The sequence below is a fragment of the Stenella coeruleoalba genome (genome assembly GCF_951394435.1).
Source record: "Stenella coeruleoalba genome assembly, chromosome: 5".
Taxonomy (NCBI): Eukaryota; Metazoa; Chordata; class Mammalia; order Artiodactyla; family Delphinidae; genus Stenella; species Stenella coeruleoalba.
Window position 1 is genome coordinate 14,429,454 of NC_137150.1, and position 21,815 is coordinate 14,451,268.

Sequence of the window (21,815 nt, forward strand, 5' to 3'; positions counted from 1 at the left end):
CCACTAGCTATCTACCTTACTACGTTTGTTAGTGTGTATATGTCCATGACTCTCTCTCGCCCTGTCACAGCTCACCCTTCCCCCTCCCCATAACCTCAAGTCTGTTCTCTAGGAGGTCTGCGTCTTTATTCCTGCCTTACCCCTAGGTTCTTCATGACATTTTTTTTTTCTTAAATTCCATATATATGTGTTAGCATACGGTATTTGTCTTTCTCTTTCTGACTTACTTCACTCTGTATGACAGACTCTAGGTCTATCCACCTCATTACAAATAGCTCAATTTCGTTTCTTTTTATGGCTGAGTAATATTCCATTGTATATATGTGCCACATCTTCTTTATCCATTCATCCGATGATGGGCACTTAGGTTGTTTCCATCTCCGGGCTATTATAAATAGAGCTGCAATGAACATTTTGGTACATGACTCTTTTTGAATTTTGGTTTTCTCAGGGTATATGCCCAGTAGTGGGATTGCTGGGTCATATGGTAGTTCTATTTGTAGTTTTCTAAGGAACCTCCATACTGTTCTCCATAGTGGCTGAACCAATTCACATTCCCACCAGCAGTGCAAGAGTGTTCCCTTTTCTCCACACCCTCTCCAGCATTTATTTTTTCTAGATTTTTTGATTATGGCCATTCTGACTGGTGTGAGATGATACCTCACTGTAGTTTTGATTTGCATTTCTCTAATGATTAATGATGCTGAGCATTCTTTCATGTGTTTGTTGGCAGTCTGTATATCTTCTTTGGAGAAATGTCTATTTAGGTCTTCTGCCCATTTTTGGATTGGGTTGTTTGTTTTTTTGTTATTGAGCTGCATGAGCTGCTGGTAAATTTTGGAGATTAATCCTTTGTCAGTTGCTTCATTTGCAAATATTTTCTCCCATTCTGAGGGTTGTCTCTTGGTCTTGTTTATGGTTTCCTTTGCTGTGCAAAAACTTTGAAGTTTCATTAGGTCCCATTTGTTTATTTTTGTTTTTATTTCCATTACTCTAGGAGGTGGGTCAGAAAGGATCTTGCTGTGATTTATGTCATAGAGTGTTCTGCTTATATTTTCCTCTAAGAGTTTGATAGTGTCTGGCCTTACATTTAGGTCTTTAATCCATTTTGAGCTTATTTTTGTGTATGGTGTTAGGGAGTAATCTAATCTCATACTTTTAAAAGTACCTGTCCAGTTTTCCCAGCACCACTTATTGAAGAGGCTGTCCTTTCTCCACTGTACATTCCTGGCACCTTTATCAAAGATAAGGTGACCATATGTGTGTGGGTTTATCTCTGGGCTTTCTATCCTGTTCCATTGATCTATCTTTCTGTTTTTGTGCCAGTATCATAGTGTCTTGATTACTGTAGCTTTGTAGTATAGTTTGAAGTGAGGGTGCCTGATTCCTCCAGTTCCTTTTTTCGTTCTCAAGATTGGTTTGGCTATTCGGGGTCTTTTGTGTTTCCATACAAATTGCAAAATTTTTTGTTCTAGTTCTGTGAAAAATGCCAGTGGCAGTTTGATAGGGATTGCATTGAATCTATAGATTGCCTTGGGTAGTATAGTCATTTTCACAATGTTGATTCTTGCAATCCAAGAACATGGTATATCTCTCCATCTATTTGTATCTTTAATTTCTTTCATGAGTGTCTTATAATTTTCTGCATACAGGTCTTTTGTCTCCTTAGGTAGGTTTATTCCTAGATATTTTATTCTTTTTGTTGCAATGGTAAATGGGAGTGTTTTCTTGATTTCACTTTCAGATTTTTCATCATTAGTATATAGGAATGCCAGAGATTTGTGTGCATTAATTTTTGTATCCTGCCACTTTACCAAATTCATTGATTAGCTCTAGTAGTTTTCTGGTAGCATCTTTAGGAATCTCTATGTATAGGATCATGTCATCTGCAAACAGTGACAGCTTTACTTCTTCTTTTCTGATTTGGATTCCTTTTATTTCGTTTTCTTCTCTTATTGCTGTGGCTAAAACTTCCAAAACTATGTTGAATAATAGTGGTGAGAGTGGGCAACCTTGTCTTGTTCCTGATCTTATTGGAAATGCTTTCAGTTTTTCACCATTGAGGATGATGTTGGCTGTGGGCTTGTCATATAAGGCCTTTATTATGTTGAGGAAAGTTCCCTCTATGCCTACTTTCTGCAGGGTTTTTATCATAAATGGGTGTTGAATTTTGTCAAAAGTTTTCTCTGCATCTATTGAGATGATCATATGGTTTTTCTCCTTCAATTTGTTAATACGGTTTATCACATTGATAGATTTGCGTATATTGAAGAATCCTTGCATTCCTGGGATAAACCCCGCTTGATCATGGTGTATGATCCGTTTAATGTGCTGTTGGATTCTGTTTGCTAGTATTTTGTTGAGGATTTTTGCATCTATGTACATCAGTGATATTGGCCTGTAGTTTTCTTTCTTTGTGACATCCTTGTCTGGTTTTGATATCAAGGTGATGGTGGCCTCGTAGAAGGAGTTTGGGAGTGTTCCTCCCTCTGCTATATTTTCGAAGAGTTTGAGAAGGATAGGTGTTAGCTCTTCTCTAAATGTTTGATAGAATTCGCCTGTGAAGCCATCTGGTCCTGGGCTTTTGTTTGTTGGAAGATTTTTAATCACAGTCTCAATTTCAGTGCTTGTGATTGGTCTGTTCATATTTTCTGTTTCTTCCTGATTCAGTCTTGGCAGGTTGTGCATTTCTAAGAATTTGTCCATTTCTTCCAGGTTGTCCATTTTATTGGCATAGAGTTGCTTGTAGTAATCTCTCATGATTCTTTGTATTTCTGCAGTGTCAGTTGTTACCTCTCCTTTTTCATTTCTAATTCTATTGATTTGAGTCTTCTCCCTTTTTTTCTTGATGAGTCTGGCTAGTGGTTTATCTATTTTGTTTATCTTCTCAAAGAACCAGGTTTTAGTTTTATTGATCTTTGCTATCGTTTCCCTCATTTCTTTTTCATTTATTTCTGATCTGATTTTTATGATTTCTTTTCTTCTGCTAGCTTTGGGGTTTTTTTGTTCTTCTTTCTCTAATTGCTTGAGATGCAAGGTTAGCTTGTTTATTCGAGATGTTTCCTGCTTCTTAAGGTGGGCTTGTATTGCTATAAACTTCCCCCTTAGAACTGCTTTTGCTGCATCCCACAAGTTTTGGGTCGTTGTGTCTCCATTGTCATTTGTTTCTAGGTATTTTTTGATTTCCTCTTTGATTTCTTCAGTGATCACTTCGTTATTAAGTAGTGTATTGTTTAGCCTCCATGTGTTTGTATTTTTTACAGATCTTTTCCTGTAATTGATATCTAGTCTCATGGTGTTGTGGTCGGAAAAGATACTTGATACAATTTCAATTTTCTTAAATTTACCAAGGCTTGATTTGTGACCCAAGATATGATCTATTCTGGAGAATGTTCCATGAGCACTTGAGAAAAATGTGTATTCTGTTGTTTTTGGATGGAGTGTCCTATAAATATCAATTAAGTCCATCTTGTTTAATGTATCATTTAAAGCTTGTGTTTCCTTATTTATTTTCATTTTGGATAATCTGTCCATGGGTGAAACTGGGGTGTTTAAGTCCCCTACTATGAATGTGTTACTGTCGATTTCCCCTTTTATGGCTGTTAGTATTTGCCTTATGTATTGAGGTGCTCCTATGTTGGGTGCATAAATATTTACAATTGTTATATCTTCTTCTTGGATCGATCCCTTGATCATTATGTAGTGTCCTTCTTTGTCTCTTCTAATAGTCTTTATTTTAAAGTCTATTTTGTCTGATATGAGAATTGCTACTCCAGCTTTCTTTTGGTTTCCATTTGCATGGAATATCTTTTTCCATCCCCTTACTTTCAGTCTGTATGTGTCTCTAGGTCTGAAGTGGGTCTCTTGTAGACAGCATATATAATGGTCTTGTTTTTGTATCCATTCATCCAATCTGTGTCTTTTGGTGGGAGCATTTAGTCCATTTACATTTAAGGTAATTATCGATATGTATGTTCCTATTCCCATTTTCTAAATTGCTCTGGGTTCGTTATTATAGGTCTTTTCCTTCTCTTGTGTTTCTTGCCTAGAGAAGATCCTTTAGCATTTGTTGTAAAGCTGGTTTGGTGGTGCTGAACTCTCTCAGCTTTTGCTTGTCTGTAAAGGTTTTAATTTCTCCATCAAATCTGAATGAGATCCTTGCTGGGTAGAGTAGTCTTGGCTGCAGGTTTTTCTCCTTCATCACTTTCAGTATGTCCTGCCACTCCCTTCTGGCTTGTAGGGTTTCTGCTGAGAGATCAGCTGTTAACCTTATGGGGATTCCCTTATGTGTTATTTGTTGTTTTTCCCTTGCTGCTTTTAATATGCTTTCTTTGTATTTAATTTTTGACAGTTTGATTAATATGTGTCTTGGCGTATTTCTCCTTGTATTTATCCTGTATGGGACTCTCTGTGCTTCCTGGACCTGATTAACTATTTCCTTTCCCATATTAGGGAAGTTTTCAACTATAATCTTTTCAAATATTTTCTCAGTCCCTTTCTTTTTCTCTTCTTCTTCTGGAACCCCTATAATTCGAATGTTGGTGCGTTTAATGTTGTCCCAGAGGTCTCTGAGACTGTCCTCAGTTCTTTTCATTCTTTTTTCTTTATTCTCCTCTGCAGTAGTTATTTCCACTATTTTATCTTCCAGGTCACTTATCCGTTCTTCTGCCTCAGTTATTCTGCTATTGATCCCATCTAGAGTACTTTTAATTTCATTTATTGTGTTGTTCATCGTTGCTTGTTTCATCTTTATTTCTTCTAGGTCCTTGTTAACTGTTTCTTGCATTTTGTCCATTCTATTTCCAAGATTTCGGATCATCCTTACTATCATTATTCTGAATTCTTTTTCAGGTAGACTGGCTATTTCCTCTTCATTTGTTAGGTCTGGTGCATTTTTATCTTGCTCTTTTATCTGCTATGTGTTTTTCTGTCTTCTCATTTTGCTTATCTTACTGTGCTTGGGGTCTCCTTTTTGCAGACTGCAGGTTCGTAGTTCCCGCTGTTTTAGATGTCTGTCTCCAGTGGCTAAGGTTGGTTCAGTGGGTTGTGTAGGCTTCCTGGTGGAGGGGACTAGTGCCTGTGTTGTGGTGGATGAGGCTGGATCTTGTCTCTCTAGTGGGCAGGTTCACGTCTGGTGGTGTGTTTTGGGGTGTCTGTGGCCTTATTATGATTTTAGGTAGCCTCTCTGCTAATGGGTGGGGTTGTGTTCCTGTTTTGCTAGTTGTTTGCCGTAGGTTGTCCAGCACTGTGGCTTGCTGGTCGTTGAGTGAAGCTGGGTGCTGGTGTTAAGATGGAGGTCTGGGAGATTTTCGCCGTTTGATATTATGTGGAGCTGGGAGGTCTCTTGTTGACCAGTGTCCTGAAGTTGGCTCTCCTACCTCAGAGACAGAGCCCTGACTCCTGGCTGCAGCACCAAGAGCCTTTCATCCACACGGCTCAGAATAAAAGGGAGAAAAAGTAGAGGGAATTAGTAGAAGTATGAGGAAAGAAAGAAGGGAAGGAAGGAAGGAAGGAAGGAAGAAAGAGAAAGAAGCAAAGAAGGAAAGAAAGGAGGGAGGGAGGGAGGAAGGAAGGAAGGGAAAGAAGGAAAAAAGACAGAAAGAAAGAAGATACAGTAAAAATAAAATGAAGTATAATAAAGTTATTGAATTAAAAAATTCTTTTTTAGAAAAAAAAAAGGGACAGATCCTTAGGACAAATGTTGGAAGCAAAGCTATACAGACAAAATCTTACACAGAGCATACACATACACCCTCACTAAAAGAGGTAAAGGGGGAAGAATAATAAATCTTGCTGTCAGAGACCACCTCCTCAATTTCGGATGATTCGTTGTCTAAAGGAGGGAAGGAAGGAAAGAAAGAAAGAAGGTAAAGTATAGTAACGTTATTAAAATTAAAATTGATTATTAAGAAAAAAATTTTAAAAAAAACCATGGACGGATAGAACCCTAGGACAAATGGTGGAAGCAAGACTATACAGACAAGATCTCACACAGAAGCATACACATACACATTCACAAAAAGAGAAATAGGGAAAAAAAATCAGAGATCTTGCTCCTAAAGTCCACTTCCTTAATTTGGGATGATTGGTTGTCTATTCAGGTATTCCACAGATGCAGGGTATATGAAGTTGATTGTGGAGCTTTAATCTGCTGCTTCTGAGGCTGCTGGGAGAGACTTCCCTTTCTCTTCTTTGTTCTCACAGCTCACAGGGGCTCAGCTTTGGATTTGGCCCTGCCTCTGCGTGTAGTTCGCTGGCGGGCGTCTGTTTTTTGCTCAGCCAGGACGGGGTTAAAGGAGCCGCTGATTCGGGGGCTCTGGCGCACTCAGGCCGGCGGGGAGGGAGGGGCTCGGAGTGCGGGACGTGACTTTGCACCATCCTGAGGCCCGCCGTGCCGTGCGTTCTCCTGGGGAAGTTGTCCCTGGATCCCGGGAACCTGGCAGTGGTGGGCTGCACAGGCTCCGCGGAAGAGGGGTGTGGAGAGTGACCTGTGCTTGCACACAGGCCCCTTGGTGGCGGCAGCAGCAGCCTCAGCGTCTCCCGCCCGTCTCTGGGGTCCGCGCTTTTAGCCGCGGCCTGCGCCCGTCTCTGGGGTCCGCGCTTTTAGCCGCGGCCTGCGCCCGTCTCTGGGGTCCGCGCTTTTAGCCGCGGCTCGTGCCCGTCTCTGGGGTTTGCGCTTTTAGCCGCGGCTCGTGCCCGTCTCTGGGGTTTGCGCTTTTAGCCGTGGCTCGTGCCCGTCTCTGGAGTTCCTTTAAGCAGCGTTCTTAAACCCCTCTCCTCACGCACCAGGAAACAAAGAGGGAAGAAAAAGTTTCTTGCCTCTTCGGTAGGTGCAGACTTTTCCCCGGACTCCCACCCGGCTAGCCGTGGTGCACCAACCCCTTCAGGCTATGCTCAAGCCGCCAACCCCAGTCCTCTCCCTGCGCTCCGTCCAAAACCGAAACCCGAGCCTCAGAGCCTCAGCTCGCAGCCCCGCCCGCCTCGGTGGGTGAGCAGACAAGCCTCTTGGGCTGGTGAGTGCCGTTCGGCACCGATCTTCTGTGCGGGAATCTCCCCGCTTTGCCCTCCGCACCCGTTGCTATGCACTCCTCCGCGGCTTCGAAGCTCCCCCCTCCACCTCCCACAGTCTCCGCCCGCGAAGGGGCTTCCTAGTGTGTGGAAACTTTTCCTCCACAGCTCCCTCCCACTGGTGCAGGTGCCGTCCCCATTCTTTTGTCTCTGTTTTTGTCTTTCTTTTTTTTTCTCTTCTTTTGCCCTACCCAGGTACGTGGGGAGTTTCTTGCCTTTTGGGAGGTCTGAGGTCTTATGCCAGCGTTCAGTAGGTGTTCTGTAGGAGTTGTTCCACGTGTAGATGTATTTCTGGTGTATCTGTGGGGAGGAAGGTGATCTCCGCGTCTTACTCTTCCGCCATCTTCAAGGTCCCCAATGCTGGGTCGTTGTGTTTTCATTGTCATTTGTTTGTAGGTATTTTTTGATTTCCTCCTTGATTTCTTCAGTGATTTCTTGGTTGTTAAGTAGTGTATTGTTTACTCTCCATGTGTTTGTATTTTTTACAGATTTTTTCCTGTAATTGATATCTAGTCTCATAGCATTGTGGTCAGAAAAAATACTTGATACGATTTCATTTTTCTAAATTTACCGAGGCTTGATTTGTGACCCAAGATATGATCTATCCTGGAGAATGTTCCATGAGCACTTGAGAAGAAAGTGTATTCTGTTGTTTTTTGGATAGAATGTCTGTTGAAAGTGTATTCTGTTGTTTTTTTTGGATGGAATGTCCTATACATATCAATTAAGTCCATCTTGTTTAATGTATCATCTTGTTTAATGTATCATTTAAAGCTTGTGTTTCCTTATTTATTTTCATTTTGGATGATCTGTCCATTAGTAAAGTCCCCTTCTGTGATTGTGTTACTGTCGATTTCTCCTTTTATGTCTGTTAGCATTTGCCTTATGTATTGAGGTGCTCCTATGTTGGGTGCATAAATATTTACAATTGTTATATTTTCTTCTTGGATTGATCCCTTGATCATTATGTAGTGTCCTTTTTGTCTCTTGCAATAGTCTTTATTTTAAAGTCTATTTTGTCTGATATGAGAACTGCTACTCCAGCTTTCTTCTGATTCCCATTTGCATGGAAAATGTTTTTCCATCCCCTCACTTTCAGTCTGTATGTCGCTAGGTCTGAAGTGGGTCTCTTGTAGACAGCATATATACGGGTCTTGTTTCTGTATCCATTCAGCCAGTCTGTGTCTTTTGGTTGGAGCGTTTAATCCATTTACATTTAAGGTAATTATCGACATGTATGTTCCTATTACCATTTTCTTAATTGTTTTGGGTTTCTTATTGTAGGTCTTTTCCTTCTCCTGTGTTTCCTGCCTCGAGAAGTTCCTCTAGCATTTGTTGTGGAGCTGGTTTGGTGGTGCTGAATTCTCTTAGCTTGTCTGTAAAGGTTTTAATTTCTCTGTAGAATCTGAATGAGATACTTGCTGGGTAGAGAAATCTTGGTTGTAGTTTTTTCCCTTTCATCACTTTAAATATGTCCTGCCACTCCCTTCTGTCCTGCAGAGTTTCTGTTGAAATAATCAACTGTTAACCTTATGGGGATTCCCTTGTATGTTATTTTTTGCTTTTCTCTTGCTGCTTTTAATATTTTTTCTTTGAATTTAATTTTTGATAGTTTGATTAATATGTGTCTTGGCATGTTTCTCCTTGGATTTATCCTGTGTAGGACTCTCTGTGCTTCCTGGACTTGATTGTCTATTTCCTTTCCCATATTAAGGAAGTTTTCAACTATAATCTCTTCAAATATTTTCTCAGTCCCTTTCTTTTTCTCTTCTTCTGGGACCCCTATAATTCAAATGTTGGTGAGTTTAATGTTGTCCCAGAGGTCTCTGAGACTGTCCTCAGTTCTTTTCATTCTTTTTTCTTTATTCTGCTCTGCAGTAGTTATTTCCACCATTTTATCTTCCAGGTAACTTATCCATTTTTCTGCCTCAGTCCTCTACTGTGGATTCCTTCTAGAGAATTTTTAATTTCATTTATTGTGTTCATCGTTTGTTTGGGCTTTAGTTCTTCCGGGTCCTTGTTAAACGTTTCTTGTATTTTCTTTGCTCTATTGCCAAGATTTTGTATCATCTTTACTCTCATTACTCTGAACTCTTTTTCAGGTAGAGTATTTCCTCTTCATTTTTTTGGTCTGGTGCATTTTTACCTTGCTCCTTCATCTGCTGTGTGTTTCTCTGTCTTCTTGTTTTGCTTAACTTACTGTGTTTGGGGTCTCCTATTCGCAGGCTGCAGGTTCATAGTTCCCGTTGTTTTTGGTGTCTGTCCCCAGTGGCTAAGGTTGGTTCAGTGGGTTGTGTAGGCTTCCTGGTGGAGGTGCCTAGTGCCTGTGTTCTGGTGAATGAGGCTGGATCTTGTCTTTCTGGTGGCAGGTCCATGTACGGTGGTGTGTTTTGGGGTGTCTGTTACCTCTTCATGATTTTAGGCAGCCTCTCTGCCAATGGGTGGGTTTGTGTTCCTGTCTTGCTAGATGTTTGGCATAGGGTGTCCAGCACTGTAGCTTGCTGGTCGTTGGGTGGAGCTGGGTCTTAAGAGTTGAGATGGAGGTCTCTGGGAGAGCTTTTGCTGTTTGATATTATGTGAAGCTGGGAGGTCTCTAGTGGACCAGTGTCTTGAACTTGGCTCTCCCACCTCAGGCACAGGCCTCACACCTGGCTGGAGCACCAAAACCCTGTCAGCCACACGGGTGTTGAAAAAAAGTCTTTTTGTATCATATTGATCTGTTTTTCTCTTTGTGACTTACAATTTTGGACTTTTGTGTCTGTCAGTAAATCGGTTTTGCTGCAGTTTGTAATTTCCTAATGCTTTCTTATCAGCTGGAGTTTTGCTGTATTGGACTTTCTAAGTGTATGAGCATAATGATGCTTTTAGTAAATCCTTTAATAATTTATCAGCAGAAGTCTTATGGAATTCCCTGGAGATCTCGGTGTATTCTTTTTGTGTGTGTTTTACTTCTTTAAAGAGAAAAATGGTTTAACACAAAAGTCATATATGCTCATTCAAAAAGTAGATACATCCATGCATTTGATAGACTTCTCAGGGGTATGTACTATGTGCCAGAATTATATCTTGAAGAAATACTGCAAAAGGCATAGAATATGAAAAGAGAATAACCTTTTTAAAAATTAATAGTAGTGAAAGCAAGATCCCGTTGCACGTGTTTTCTGCATCTGGCTTTTTTCATTCAATAACTTGGCCATCTTTCCTGTCTGCACACCTGGGAAAAAAAAAATCTATGCACTCTTCTTTTTTACTTACTGTGTTTACTTATAATTCAGCTAATCATAATTTGCAATTATAAAAGGGCAGTCTTTAAAAGTTCTTATTCTTACTGTGTACACTGTACCTCATATTTTCTCTTCCATGTATTCTATACTAAGAAAACAATCTAACTCGTATTTTCTCTGGTGTCTCTTTTTAAGTAAATCTCATTCTCTGAGGTAACTGCATCGTTTGGAATATTGTTTTCATGAGCACTGATCATTTTATTTATTCCCTCTGAGCTCAGCCTTCTTACTTCCTAATTTACTCCTCCTCATAATGTAAGAGATTAAATGCTCTTAAAATGCTCGTTGCAGCCAAAATAGTATTTGCAGTTTTTAACTTTTGTTTTTACCAGAACATTTGGGTTTTAATAAGTTTAATTGTGAGTATCTTTTAAAATTTAAGATAAGGAAAAAAGATTGTAACAATTAGTATTATGCAAGGGTAGGAAGTAAGGGAACCAAAGTTTTAATAAGTGATGTAAATATGATTTCTTTGCCAGTAATAGTAAAGCTAATTTTATAGACATATAGTAGAAAAGGGTCTAGAGAGCAAGTGTGGGGTGACTTTAACTTTCTTTTATATATGTTTGTTGAACGCATGTTACTTTGCCTTTATTGTTTTAGTCGTCAAATAATTTTGCACATGCTTTCTCACCCTGATGAGGATGCTTTTTCTTTGCACAAAATAGAGAGCTGTGGTACATATGGATGAACGTCGAGAAGAACAAATTGTGCAGCTGCTACATTCTGTGCAGGCTAAGAATGATAAAGATTCGGAAGCACAAATATCCTGGTTTGCTCCTGAAGATCACGGGTAAAACAAAAAGTATTCTTTTAAAGATGAACAAAGAGTGACACTTCTTTCAGAGCACTGGCCGGAAAAAAAAGATAATAAAAATAACATCTTTAGGCTCTTCTATAAGTGAAATTTAGCCTCAAAGTAATCTTTTTTCTTATGTAGATTGAGCAAATTTGGTGAAATATTTAAAAATTTAGGTGGCATATTTATTCCCATAGGAGATCTAAATGGTAGGAATTGTCTATATAGGATGTTGATGAAGTTATTACTTAGTTCTTCCCATCATCTTTGTATTTCCGGAATTTTCTTGTGGAGGAGATCTGTAAGAAGTTAAATTACTGCTGTTTTAGGAAAATCATAGGAACTGTATCATCAGGGGCAAATTAGAAGTAGTTTCTCTGGGACTGTGTAATGTAGCATCCCACTTATAGCTCAGAAAGGGTGGCAGGAAAATGAAGGTGTGAAATAAAACATGGCTCAGAAAACTTGATAAAGAGAAACACTGTGAGTCTTTGCAATGGAGGAATTACTATTGGGTGGATTTTTATTTTCTTAACTACCACAAGGAATAACCTGTCTGGCAGTGTCTTATTTGTAGGGTGGAAAAAAAATTGAGTTCATTATAAGAATCTAAGTATTTTCAAATTGCTCTACTAAGAGAAAAGAATAAAGACTTTTGATTTTGATGACTTTGAAATCATTAAACAACATATATTATTTTGTTTCAGGGCTTGAGTGGCTCTTCATTCAATCTTTATCATTTTTTTATTTTGTCAAAATAGATATGGGACTGAAGCTCCTGCTGAGAACAAACCAAACTCAGTAAAGAAAGTTGAGGATCAGGAAAAAAAATTGATAAATCAAGAAAAGAGGCCATTTAGAATCAGGGACAAATATATTGACCGCGATTCTGAATATCTCTTGCAAGAAAATGAACCAGATGTAACTTTAGACCAACAATTATTGGAAGATTTACAAAAGAAAAAAACTGACCTTCGGTATATTGAAATGCAGGTAATGGAAAGCAAGATGGGGAAAAAATTTTTACTTGTCATCTCTTCTGACACTTGATAAAAATGTATTTATGGTTAGAGGTAGTTGCCTGATATAAATCAGTGAGATTGCTCAACAAGCCATCCTCTGGGAATTTTTTTCCCCCTTATAGTACAGAAAAGTAGTGGGAATGGAATTACACATAAGTAGCCTATCTCATCTACAATAGTTTATATATATGGTGACAAGAAGAAATATCTGAGAAATGGTAGTGCAGATGAAAAAAAAATCACACTTAAGTTTAACATTTCTAGGCCATTTTAGTGAGATGTCATAAGAGACAAGGGTGGTTAGAATTGTAAAGTTTTTTCTTTTAGAACATCTAATCCAACTCTTTCGTTTTACAGATGTTAAAATTAAATTCCTCAAAAGTTATATGATGTGCTTACGTTCACCAACACTTTAAAGACAGAGGTGTCTTTAAATTCTGAAATTCTCCTGAGTTTTTCCAGTATTTTCTTTTCCTGCTAGGCAAGATATTTTAAAGTCCTTTCCTGTTAAAACATAAAATTGAATGCTTTATGGATATTCTAGAAAGAGATGTAATAAAACGTTCACTTTTTTTTTAAGAGAAAATACTGAGGCAATTCTGAGGGCTATGTCTTGAATATGCAAATATGTATTGCCATTTTTGAGAAAGGCAGATTATCACATCTCCTGTAGGAAAGAAAGGATCTATTGACTATCACTGCAGGTTGGATATCCTCATTAGAACAGATCAGCTGAGGTTATCCAGGATCAAATTGTGTAGCTCTTTGATGCCTTTTGAGTGAAAATACGATTTGGGGACAGGAGTTTTCAAGATGTATTAATTCAGAATATTTTAGTTGTCTTATACCCTTAGGAACAAGAAGAGTTAGCTACTGTCTCTGTTTGCTTTGTATGGAGGACAGAACTCAAATATTATTGAAGATGAGTAATTGATCTAGTTCAGAGAAAGTTAGAAGAAATGTGCAAAACAAAAACAGTTGGTGGTCTTCCTTTTGGTCAGGCACTGTTGTGAAAGCTTCACATGTACTATGTCATTTGAACCTCTCAACAGCCCTGTACAAGAGATTACGCATGTCTGTTACAGAGGAGGAAAAAGAATCTTAGGTTAAGTGACGTATCTATGGTTGCACAGCTCGTAACAAAACCAAGTCTAGAATTTAGGTGTGTTTAAGAGCTCAATTTTTTAATCCTTGGTAATATGCCATATTTTTCTTTCAGTTATAAATTTTTTTAAACATTATTTTTCCACTTTCTAGATGCCTGTCATTCTCCTGTGTTTACCAAAGACTAAATAAGACATTCCCTGTTCTCAGACAGCTTATAATCTCATTGCTAAGTTCCTTAGTTCTTTTTTATAAAAATTCTTTTTTTTAAGTCTTGACACCTCACATAAGCTGTGAGGTAATACTTTTGCACTCTTAACATATGTATCTATGATATATTCTGTTTACCAGGATTATAATTTGATTACATTTCTTTTGTAAAAAAATTAAAAACTTTTTTTTTAATTTCAGCATTTCAGGGAAAAGCTGCCTTCATATGGAATGCAAAAGGTAAAATAAATATACACTATTTAATTTTGCAAAATGTTTAAATACATTTTTTTAAAGCTCTATATCAAGAAGAAATATAAATTAATGAACCTTTCCCTAAAGGATATTCTTGGAAGTTCATTTTATTCCTTTGAATTGTTGAAGGACTTAAAAAAAAAAAAAAAACCAGTTCTGAAACAATTTTCCTGAAGTTTTCTCATATTTATATGTCCATGAGTTTAAAAATAGAATTTTCACTTGTAAGTTGCTTTGGATAAATAACCCTTGCACTTAATTTGAGATCAAATATTTTAATTGAAATTGGGGCACTGCTGAAGATACAGTGCTTTAATTAACTTATTATGTTTCCTTATACAATCATCCTGTGTAGAATAATATAGTCTCCTATCCTTCTCTGACTTCTCAACCTTCCTTTATTTTTCTTTCCTTTTTATAGCACTTACTACCACCTGACATGTGTATCTTCCCCTCCTAGCAGTGTAAGTTCTTGAGGACAGAGTCTATTTTGTTCACTATGTACCTCTTGACTCAGAACAGTGCCTAACATTCTATAGACCCCCAGTAAATATTTGTTGAATGAATGAATCACATTCTACTTCTCAGTACTTGCCACCTGTAATTTCAGTGTTCAAACTTGGAACCTGTTCTGATATATATGAGGTGGTAGAATAGATAAGAAATTTTTAAATGGTGGGTTTTCATGTTAGATTGTTTCATAGATAAAGATACCTCATGACACCCCTTTGAAGTAGTGGGATGGTTTTGTTAGTATGGTGAATATTACTTTAAAAATACTCGTGTTTATCTAAACCTTAAAAGAAAGAAGATCTTTCCCAAGTAGGCAGTTTTCTAGATATCTGAATTTTAGTCATTTGATTTAGGTATTTAAAACTTGTCTTTATTTTAATTATTTGAAAGGGAGTCGTCTTAAATTATACTCTTCCTTGTTCTTGAAAACAGTATACAAAACTTGTCCTGCAGACAAAGCCATATTTATGATTTATGATATAAATCCTTAATGTTCCTAGTAGTTTTTTAGGTATCAGGGGATTTGCCTTGTACTCAGTAGCCCCACATGTCACCATTCTTTTTAATTTATGTTAATTCTTATGTATGGGTTTATAACCTGTCTCTTCTTGTTCTTGTCAGTGTGTTTTTCATTAACAGAGCCATGGCTCTGTTCTTTTTATAATTTGGTGCTTCTTATCTCTTGAAAACTGGTAGATCCAGATATCCAAACTGCCAGCATTGCATATAACAGAATTTTAAAAGTATTAATATGCTTGTTAAAAACAATTACCTTCAGTTTGGTAGGATTTTGGTAACTATCTTTTCACACGTAGTCAACATGTGATGTTCTTCACTTATTTTCCCTTTTGAAATAGGAATTGGTAAATATGATCGATAACCATCAGGTAACAGTAGTAAGTGGTGAAACTGGTTGTGGAAAAACCACTCAAGTTACTCAGTTCATTTTGGATAACTACATTGAAAGAGGAAAAGGATCTGCATGCAGGATAGTTTGTACTCAGCCAAGAAGAATTAGTGCCATTTCAGTAAGTAATCTCTCACTTTTTAAAATTCCCCACTTTGTTTTCTGTTCTCCTATGTAGTCCTGCTAGAACTTACTGATTTTGAAGGTTGGGGTGATTTTTTATTAGGTTTAAGATATGTTGCTATAAAAGCAAAATTTGGTTAACAAGTATTTGGTAGTAAAGCCCAAAAAATTAACCTCTCTCTGTTAGTGATAATAGATGTTTAGGAGTCAAGATAAATTAAAGATGCAGACAATTTTCAGTATAAAAGTAAAAGAACAAAAAATTGATAATGTTTATAGAATTGATTAGGAGCTTCAAATAATCTGCATCATTAGATGCTTTACATTTTACTCCCTGATTCATTCAGTACTATTTTCAGCACTCTCTGATTGTTTTTTTCAGTATATAAGTACACTGAGTGGCGGTAGCTGTATTTCTGACATTTTAATGCAATTCAGTAAGAGGGAATTTATCATAAAAAAATAAGGCATTGTTTCAGGTTTATCATTAAGCAGGTATAAGTACATGTTTATTACAAATAACATTCTTTGTGTTTAGTTAGATGACCTAGTTAAATATATGAGTTATATGTTCTTTAAAAATGTTTGGGGTTTCTTACAACATTCATTGTATATAGTACATTTATTTCAGTGTTATGGAATTCTGTGTGTAAATTTAAATTACGAAGATTTATGGTTGTATTTGGTTTTATGATAGTACTATTTATTACATCTCTAAGTCATTTAATACAGAATCTGGTCAGGAACTGCATTACCAATTATAGCATTGTTTTGTAGGAGCTACTATATACGTTTTAAACTATGGTTTCTAAGAGATACTATTTTAAAAAAAGTAAAGCAGCAGTCTTTACGGGAGGATGATATTCCTAGAAATGGCATAGGTTCATAGAATGGTGAAAAGTAAGCCATTTTTGTCATAACACTGTTATATAGCCTGACTTAAGTTAAAAATCTAATCTTATCATTTTCACTAATATATGAGTGTATATATTGACAGTAAGGAGAAATGCAAATTAGGTTATTTCTTTGCTTATTTTTCTAAGATCTGTTGGTATTTGAATGGGCAGTTTAATCAGTAGCAGAAAGTGAAGTAATGGTCCAAGTCAGTTTATATGGGATAGAACGATTGAAAACTTTTCCTTCTGAAGTATTATTTCTTAAAAACTAATCATGTCATTTTTCTATTTCTAACCTCATAAATCACTGTTCTGTCACTAGATGACTGTTGGTTACTTTCAGTTCTACAAATCAGTGTTGGATTATAAGATTTCATCTGTCTAGAGCTTATCTTTGGCAGCCATAACTTTAAGAACATAACCAAGAACTAGAAGTTAAGCCTACCAATCTCTACGAAAAAGAAACAAATGAAAAATAGTATCAACGTATGTTTACCCTCAAATTATATACAAGTTTTACAAGTTTAGATTACGATTTCTAACTTTTTTTTAAAAAGACAAAGAGAGGATTTATAGAAAGTTGCTTTGAAAATAGTTATGAGGGAGAATTTCAGAGGAAATGAGAAGTAAACATAAGAAGCAGGTAGTCTTCAGCTCTTAAGGGACACAATTTTAGATACCTCAGATTTTAATATCTGTTTCTATTTTTTTAATTCTGAAAATCTAATGGATAGTGTTTCAGCAACCAGATTTTCATAGGCATTCACGATATTTACTGTAAAGGAGATGTTTTCTTTGTAACTGTACTTTATTTTAATTAAAGGTTGCAGAGAGAGTGGCTGCAGAAAGGGCAGAATCTTGTGGCAATGGTAATAGTACCGGATACCAAATTCGTCTCCAGAGGTAAAGAATGTTCACTTGTTTACAGGTAGATTTTAGTGAAACTTTGAAATTAGAGATCCAAAAGAAAGATCTTTCCCCTATTTTTATGCTGATTATTGCTATTAGAATTAACATTTAAAGTAACTGCAACATATGAGGCTTGAAACCCACAAAATCATTTTTTTAACCCAAATTCAGATTTGGATTGCCATTTTAAGATGTCTTTTACATTATGGAATGATTAGAAAGATAACATTTTTCCTGGTTATATGTTAGTAGACCATCACTCACCCTGAAAAGGAGTTGACCTCCTGTATATTTTGATACCACCATGCAGCCACTGACTGACTGAATTTAGTTTTGGGTCTTTAACCCCCTATCCCATTCCACTGTATTTCTTTAGTCCTTCTCTGCAGGTCAAGATTCCATTTACCTTTTTAAATCAATTGATTTTCTAATCACTGAACAGAAGTTTAGTTCCCTAAATATTTGGTCTTTTTCTGAATGGTAGCACTTTTGCTTTTAAAAAGAAATCATTAACATAGTATCATAACAGAAATAATGTATAATGAACTTGAAGCTAGTATGTCTCATTACTGTATCATTGTAAGGGTTCCAGTAACTAAAATTTAAGTATGAAGTTTTTCATTAAAACTGAAAAAAATTTTTTAAATTGAAGATATTCTTTTAAACTTTTGTAGTACTTAAGTAATTTATTAGTAAAGAAAACCAAGAATTAACTCATGTCTTTCATTCACAGTCGGTTGCCAAGGAAACAGGGTTCTATCTTATATTGTACGACAGGAATTATCCTTCAGTGGCTTCAGTCAGACCCGTGAGTATGTTTCAACTCAGGACATTTAGTTAAATGTTATCAGAAGATGTAATTAGGAAATTGGATTTTATTAATTTATGGAAAAGTAAAATGATTCTGTTTTTGAATTTTGTGCTGAGTAACGAACTTTACACTTCTGCTTTAGGCATTTGTCCAGTGTTAGTCATATCGTGCTTGATGAAATCCATGAGAGAAATCTACAGTCAGATGTTTTAATGACTGTTGTTAAAGATCTTCTTAATTATCGACCTGACCTGAAAATAGTTTTGATGAGTGCAACATTGAATGCTGAGAAATTTTCAGAATATTTTGGTGAGTAAAACTTATGGTTGTTACTTTAGAAAGTTATCACAAAGCCATTGAATTTAGAAACAGTTTTCTAAAGAAAACTAATATAGTGCTAGGTACAGAGTAGTCAAAATAAATGTTTAGCAGTTCATTTTATTTGAATATTCATCTACCCTCTAGTCTCACAGAGAAATTGGGCCTGTTTTTTAAAAATGTGGCATCATCTCTGTTCTTATAGTGAAGACATGTAGCCTTTTGGTGCTTCCACCAGATAATTAAGGTGACATCAATGAAGTCAAACCACAGATTTGAATAATTTTATAAACTTTTTGTGATTCTTCTGTGGCTTTATGTAATATCACAGGCTAGGGTGGCAGTTTGCTAATAACAGTAATAACTAGCAACCACTGTGGAATACCTTCAATGTGCCAGGTAGTGTATTTGGCATGTCTTCATCAGTCCTCATAATACCTTGTGAAGTAGGTGCTATTCTTATTTTTACAGATGAGGAAACAGCCTCAGAGTAGTTAAGTAGCTTACCCAAGGTTGCATACTTAACAGAGAGTCAAGATGATTTGAAACTAAATTTGAGGGAATTCCCTGGCAGTCCAGCCGTTAGGACTCAGTGCTTTCACTTCTGGGGCCCGGGTTCAGTCCCTGGTCAGGGAACTAAGATCCCACAAGCTGCACAGAGTGGCCAAAATATAAAAAAAGAAACTAAATTTGACTAGCTGCAGAGTACATGCTTTTAAAGTTATGCCTTACTGTCTCTCCTGCTTAAATTGTTGGGGCAAGGAGAAAAGGGAATTAAAATGGAATAGAACTATAATGTGTTTATATTCAGCCCGGTTGACCCTCAAAGCCTTGTGAGATTAGTTGAGCATATTATACTTCGTCTTTGTCTCTGTCTCAGTCCTTTTTGATGAGAAATCCAGAACTAACTTTGAGTAAACTTATGCAAGTCAGAGGCAAAGTTTGGTGCCACCTCAGATACTTTGATATGTGTCTACAGTGTTGGCCTTTGTTTACAGTGTATATGGTTTATTTTGTTCGATACAAAAACCCTAAATAGCATTTAAATAACAATACTAAGACTTATTTTTTAACTAATGATTCTAAAATAGTAAGCAACAGTTTAATATTTGGTCAGGTCTTGCTTTAACTACGTTTCTTCTTTCCATAATTCCGGATACCACAGGGGTTACGTTTCTTATGTAGATTTCACTAAAACTTAGGTTCTGGTGGCACCATCTTGGCTAATGATGAAGAGAAGTAGACTTAATAGGTCTTGAATCCAACTTAAAATACTCTATTTTTTGGTATTCTGGGTTACTTTGTAGAACTGTGAGATGTGTGTACAGTTTGGTAACAGTAAATCGGTACTGAGTGAACACTAGACTGCTGGTTTTATTAGATATGGAAAAATAAGGTAGAGCTGTAAAAGTGTCAGGACCACTTTCTGAAGTTAAAACTAATGGAGTCATTGTCCTATTTACAGTCTGTTGAGTTATTTTGGGGTTTTTTTTTTGAACATTCAAGTACAGATTTATGTTTTATCTACCATGATAGGTAACTGTCCAATGATACATATACCTGGTTTTACTTTTCCGGTTGTGGAGTATCTTTTGGAAGATATAATTGAAAAAACAAGGTAAGTAAATATTAGGAACTAAAAGAGATTAAAAATACTAACATGTCACCATTTTGTCAAACTTTAGTCTCAGAAACTCACCCTTAAAACTGTTTCAAACTCATCTCTAAAACATTGTTTTTCCTTAAATCAGGGATTCCCAAACTTGGTTGCACATTAAAATGACCTGGAGCTTTTTAAAACCCACATTCACACTTCATACCGTAATTATATTACAGAGTCTAGGCTGGTAGCTAAGTGTCAGTGTTGTTTAAGGACCCCTGGGCAGTAAAGTTTGGGAACTCTGTCTTTAGCACTGAACCTCTCTTCTGGTTCTCCTACCTGGTATTCATTCTCTTTTGCTGGCTTCTATTCCCCACCCTTTAAATATGATTTCCCCCTAGAGTTCTCACTTATACTTTTCTCAGCCTTTTATTTCACTGTTAAATCTTTTTTCCATGACCATAGTTCCAAATTTTCAGAACTATTTTCCAGTAGCTTGCAGAACTACAGCTTCAGAACTGAAGCTCTTCCTGAATTCTAAACTTATCTAACTCTATACTCAACAGCATTGCAGTACCACAGATTTCTTGAACCCCACATTTTTCAAACAAAAATCATGATCTTATATTTGATTCCCGCCATGCTTCCACCAAAAAATTAAAGCAGTCTGTGTTGCTTAGTATGCCTTATTATAATGGTTACTCCTGTTATCCTCCACCCAGTTGTCTAAGCTGTAAATCAAAAGAGCTGGTGTTTATCAAGCAGTTATATACCAGGATATGTTAACTGCTTTACATGCTCAGTAACCAAACTACTCTAAGTCATTCTATATGCCATCCCACTCTGCCCCTCAAAAACCCTGAGAGCTTTCTCCTTGAACATACCTTCTCATTTTTATTTCTTCTACTTAAGGTCCTTATTATCTCTCCTGTGTTAATATAATAGTTCCTCTCTTGGCACTGTGGTCTTCACTCTTACAACTGCTGCCATCTATTTTCCAAACAAATCTGGTCATGTGAGCTTTCTCTCCCAGGGCATGCCCCTGAGATTTCTTTTTGAAAACTGATTGAGGAACCTTTATTGGTGTGTCATGGCCTGTAGCAGAGCACCTCAGCTGGTAGGCCCAAGTTATTGATCCCCTCAGCACTGGTCATTAGCTGCTAGCAGGCTTCTCGAGGAGCCGTACAAAATTACGTTAGTATTCCTTGATGAGGAAGGGCTGGGAAAGTACAGCCCCCTAGGATCAGGTTCCAGTTCCTTAGCCTGTCACCCCAAGGCTTTTTTACAGTCTGGCCCTGTCCTCTCTTTCTAGCCTCATGCATCCCATGGTCTGCCCATCCTAAATGCACTATTCTCTAGTCTGCCATCTTGTGCCCTTTCATGACTTTATGCTTTGTTACGTGCTATTTCCTCCTTTTAGAGCTACGTTTGCCACCTTCTTCATCTTTTCATCTATAAACTGTTATGTAAGAACAAATTCCAGCTTCATTGCCCATTAAGCTTTCTCTGATACCTCTCACAGAGTGAGTTACCTTCTCAACAAGACTCCCAGAGCACTTCTATCATATCTCTTGTAACACTTATTGCCATGTAATGTATCTTTTTATATTTGCCTCTTGCACTAGATTTCAAATTTTCAAGTTCGAGGATTTTGTCCTGTTCATCTTTGTGACTAGTGCATAGCATAGTGCCTGGCCTGTAGTAAACATCTGAAAAATATATGGACAGATGTAGAAACATTTGTGCTGAGATTTTTTTTCAAGATTCCACAGCTTACTTGTTAAAGGAGAAAATCAGGAAGTGATAGTGGGAAGGTGAGAACAAAGATCCTGCGGCATATTTCACATGGAGAAAAGTCAGCTTTTGAGTGGACTTTATTTAACAGATATATTTTAAACTTTATGGCTTGCACTGTGCACTAAGATCTGAGCATAAAACAAGTGAAAGACTCATTACACACCCTCAGAACTTATATCTAGATAGGGAGACATACAAG

At 37.0% G+C, this 21,815-nt stretch overlaps 1 protein-coding gene across 3 annotated transcripts in view; it reads left to right on the top strand.

Annotated features, from left to right (window-relative positions):
- The window catches only part of DHX36 (DEAH-box helicase 36), a 57,959-nt gene that overhangs the window by 9,922 nt on the left and 26,222 nt on the right, over positions 1–21,815 (top strand). For all 3 annotated transcript variants that reach the window (XM_079923141.1, XM_079923142.1, XM_079923143.1), the window contains exons 2-9: positions 11,021–11,145; positions 11,913–12,144; positions 13,689–13,727; positions 15,113–15,283; positions 17,005–17,084; positions 17,824–17,898; positions 18,044–18,210; positions 19,756–19,837. In XM_079923141.1, coding sequence (XP_079779267.1) covers positions 11,021–11,145; positions 11,913–12,144; positions 13,689–13,727; positions 15,113–15,283; positions 17,005–17,084; positions 17,824–17,898; positions 18,044–18,210; positions 19,756–19,837 — 971 coding nt within the window. The remainder of the gene's footprint in view (positions 1–11,020; positions 11,146–11,912; positions 12,145–13,688; positions 13,728–15,112; positions 15,284–17,004; positions 17,085–17,823; positions 17,899–18,043; positions 18,211–19,755; positions 19,838–21,815) is intronic.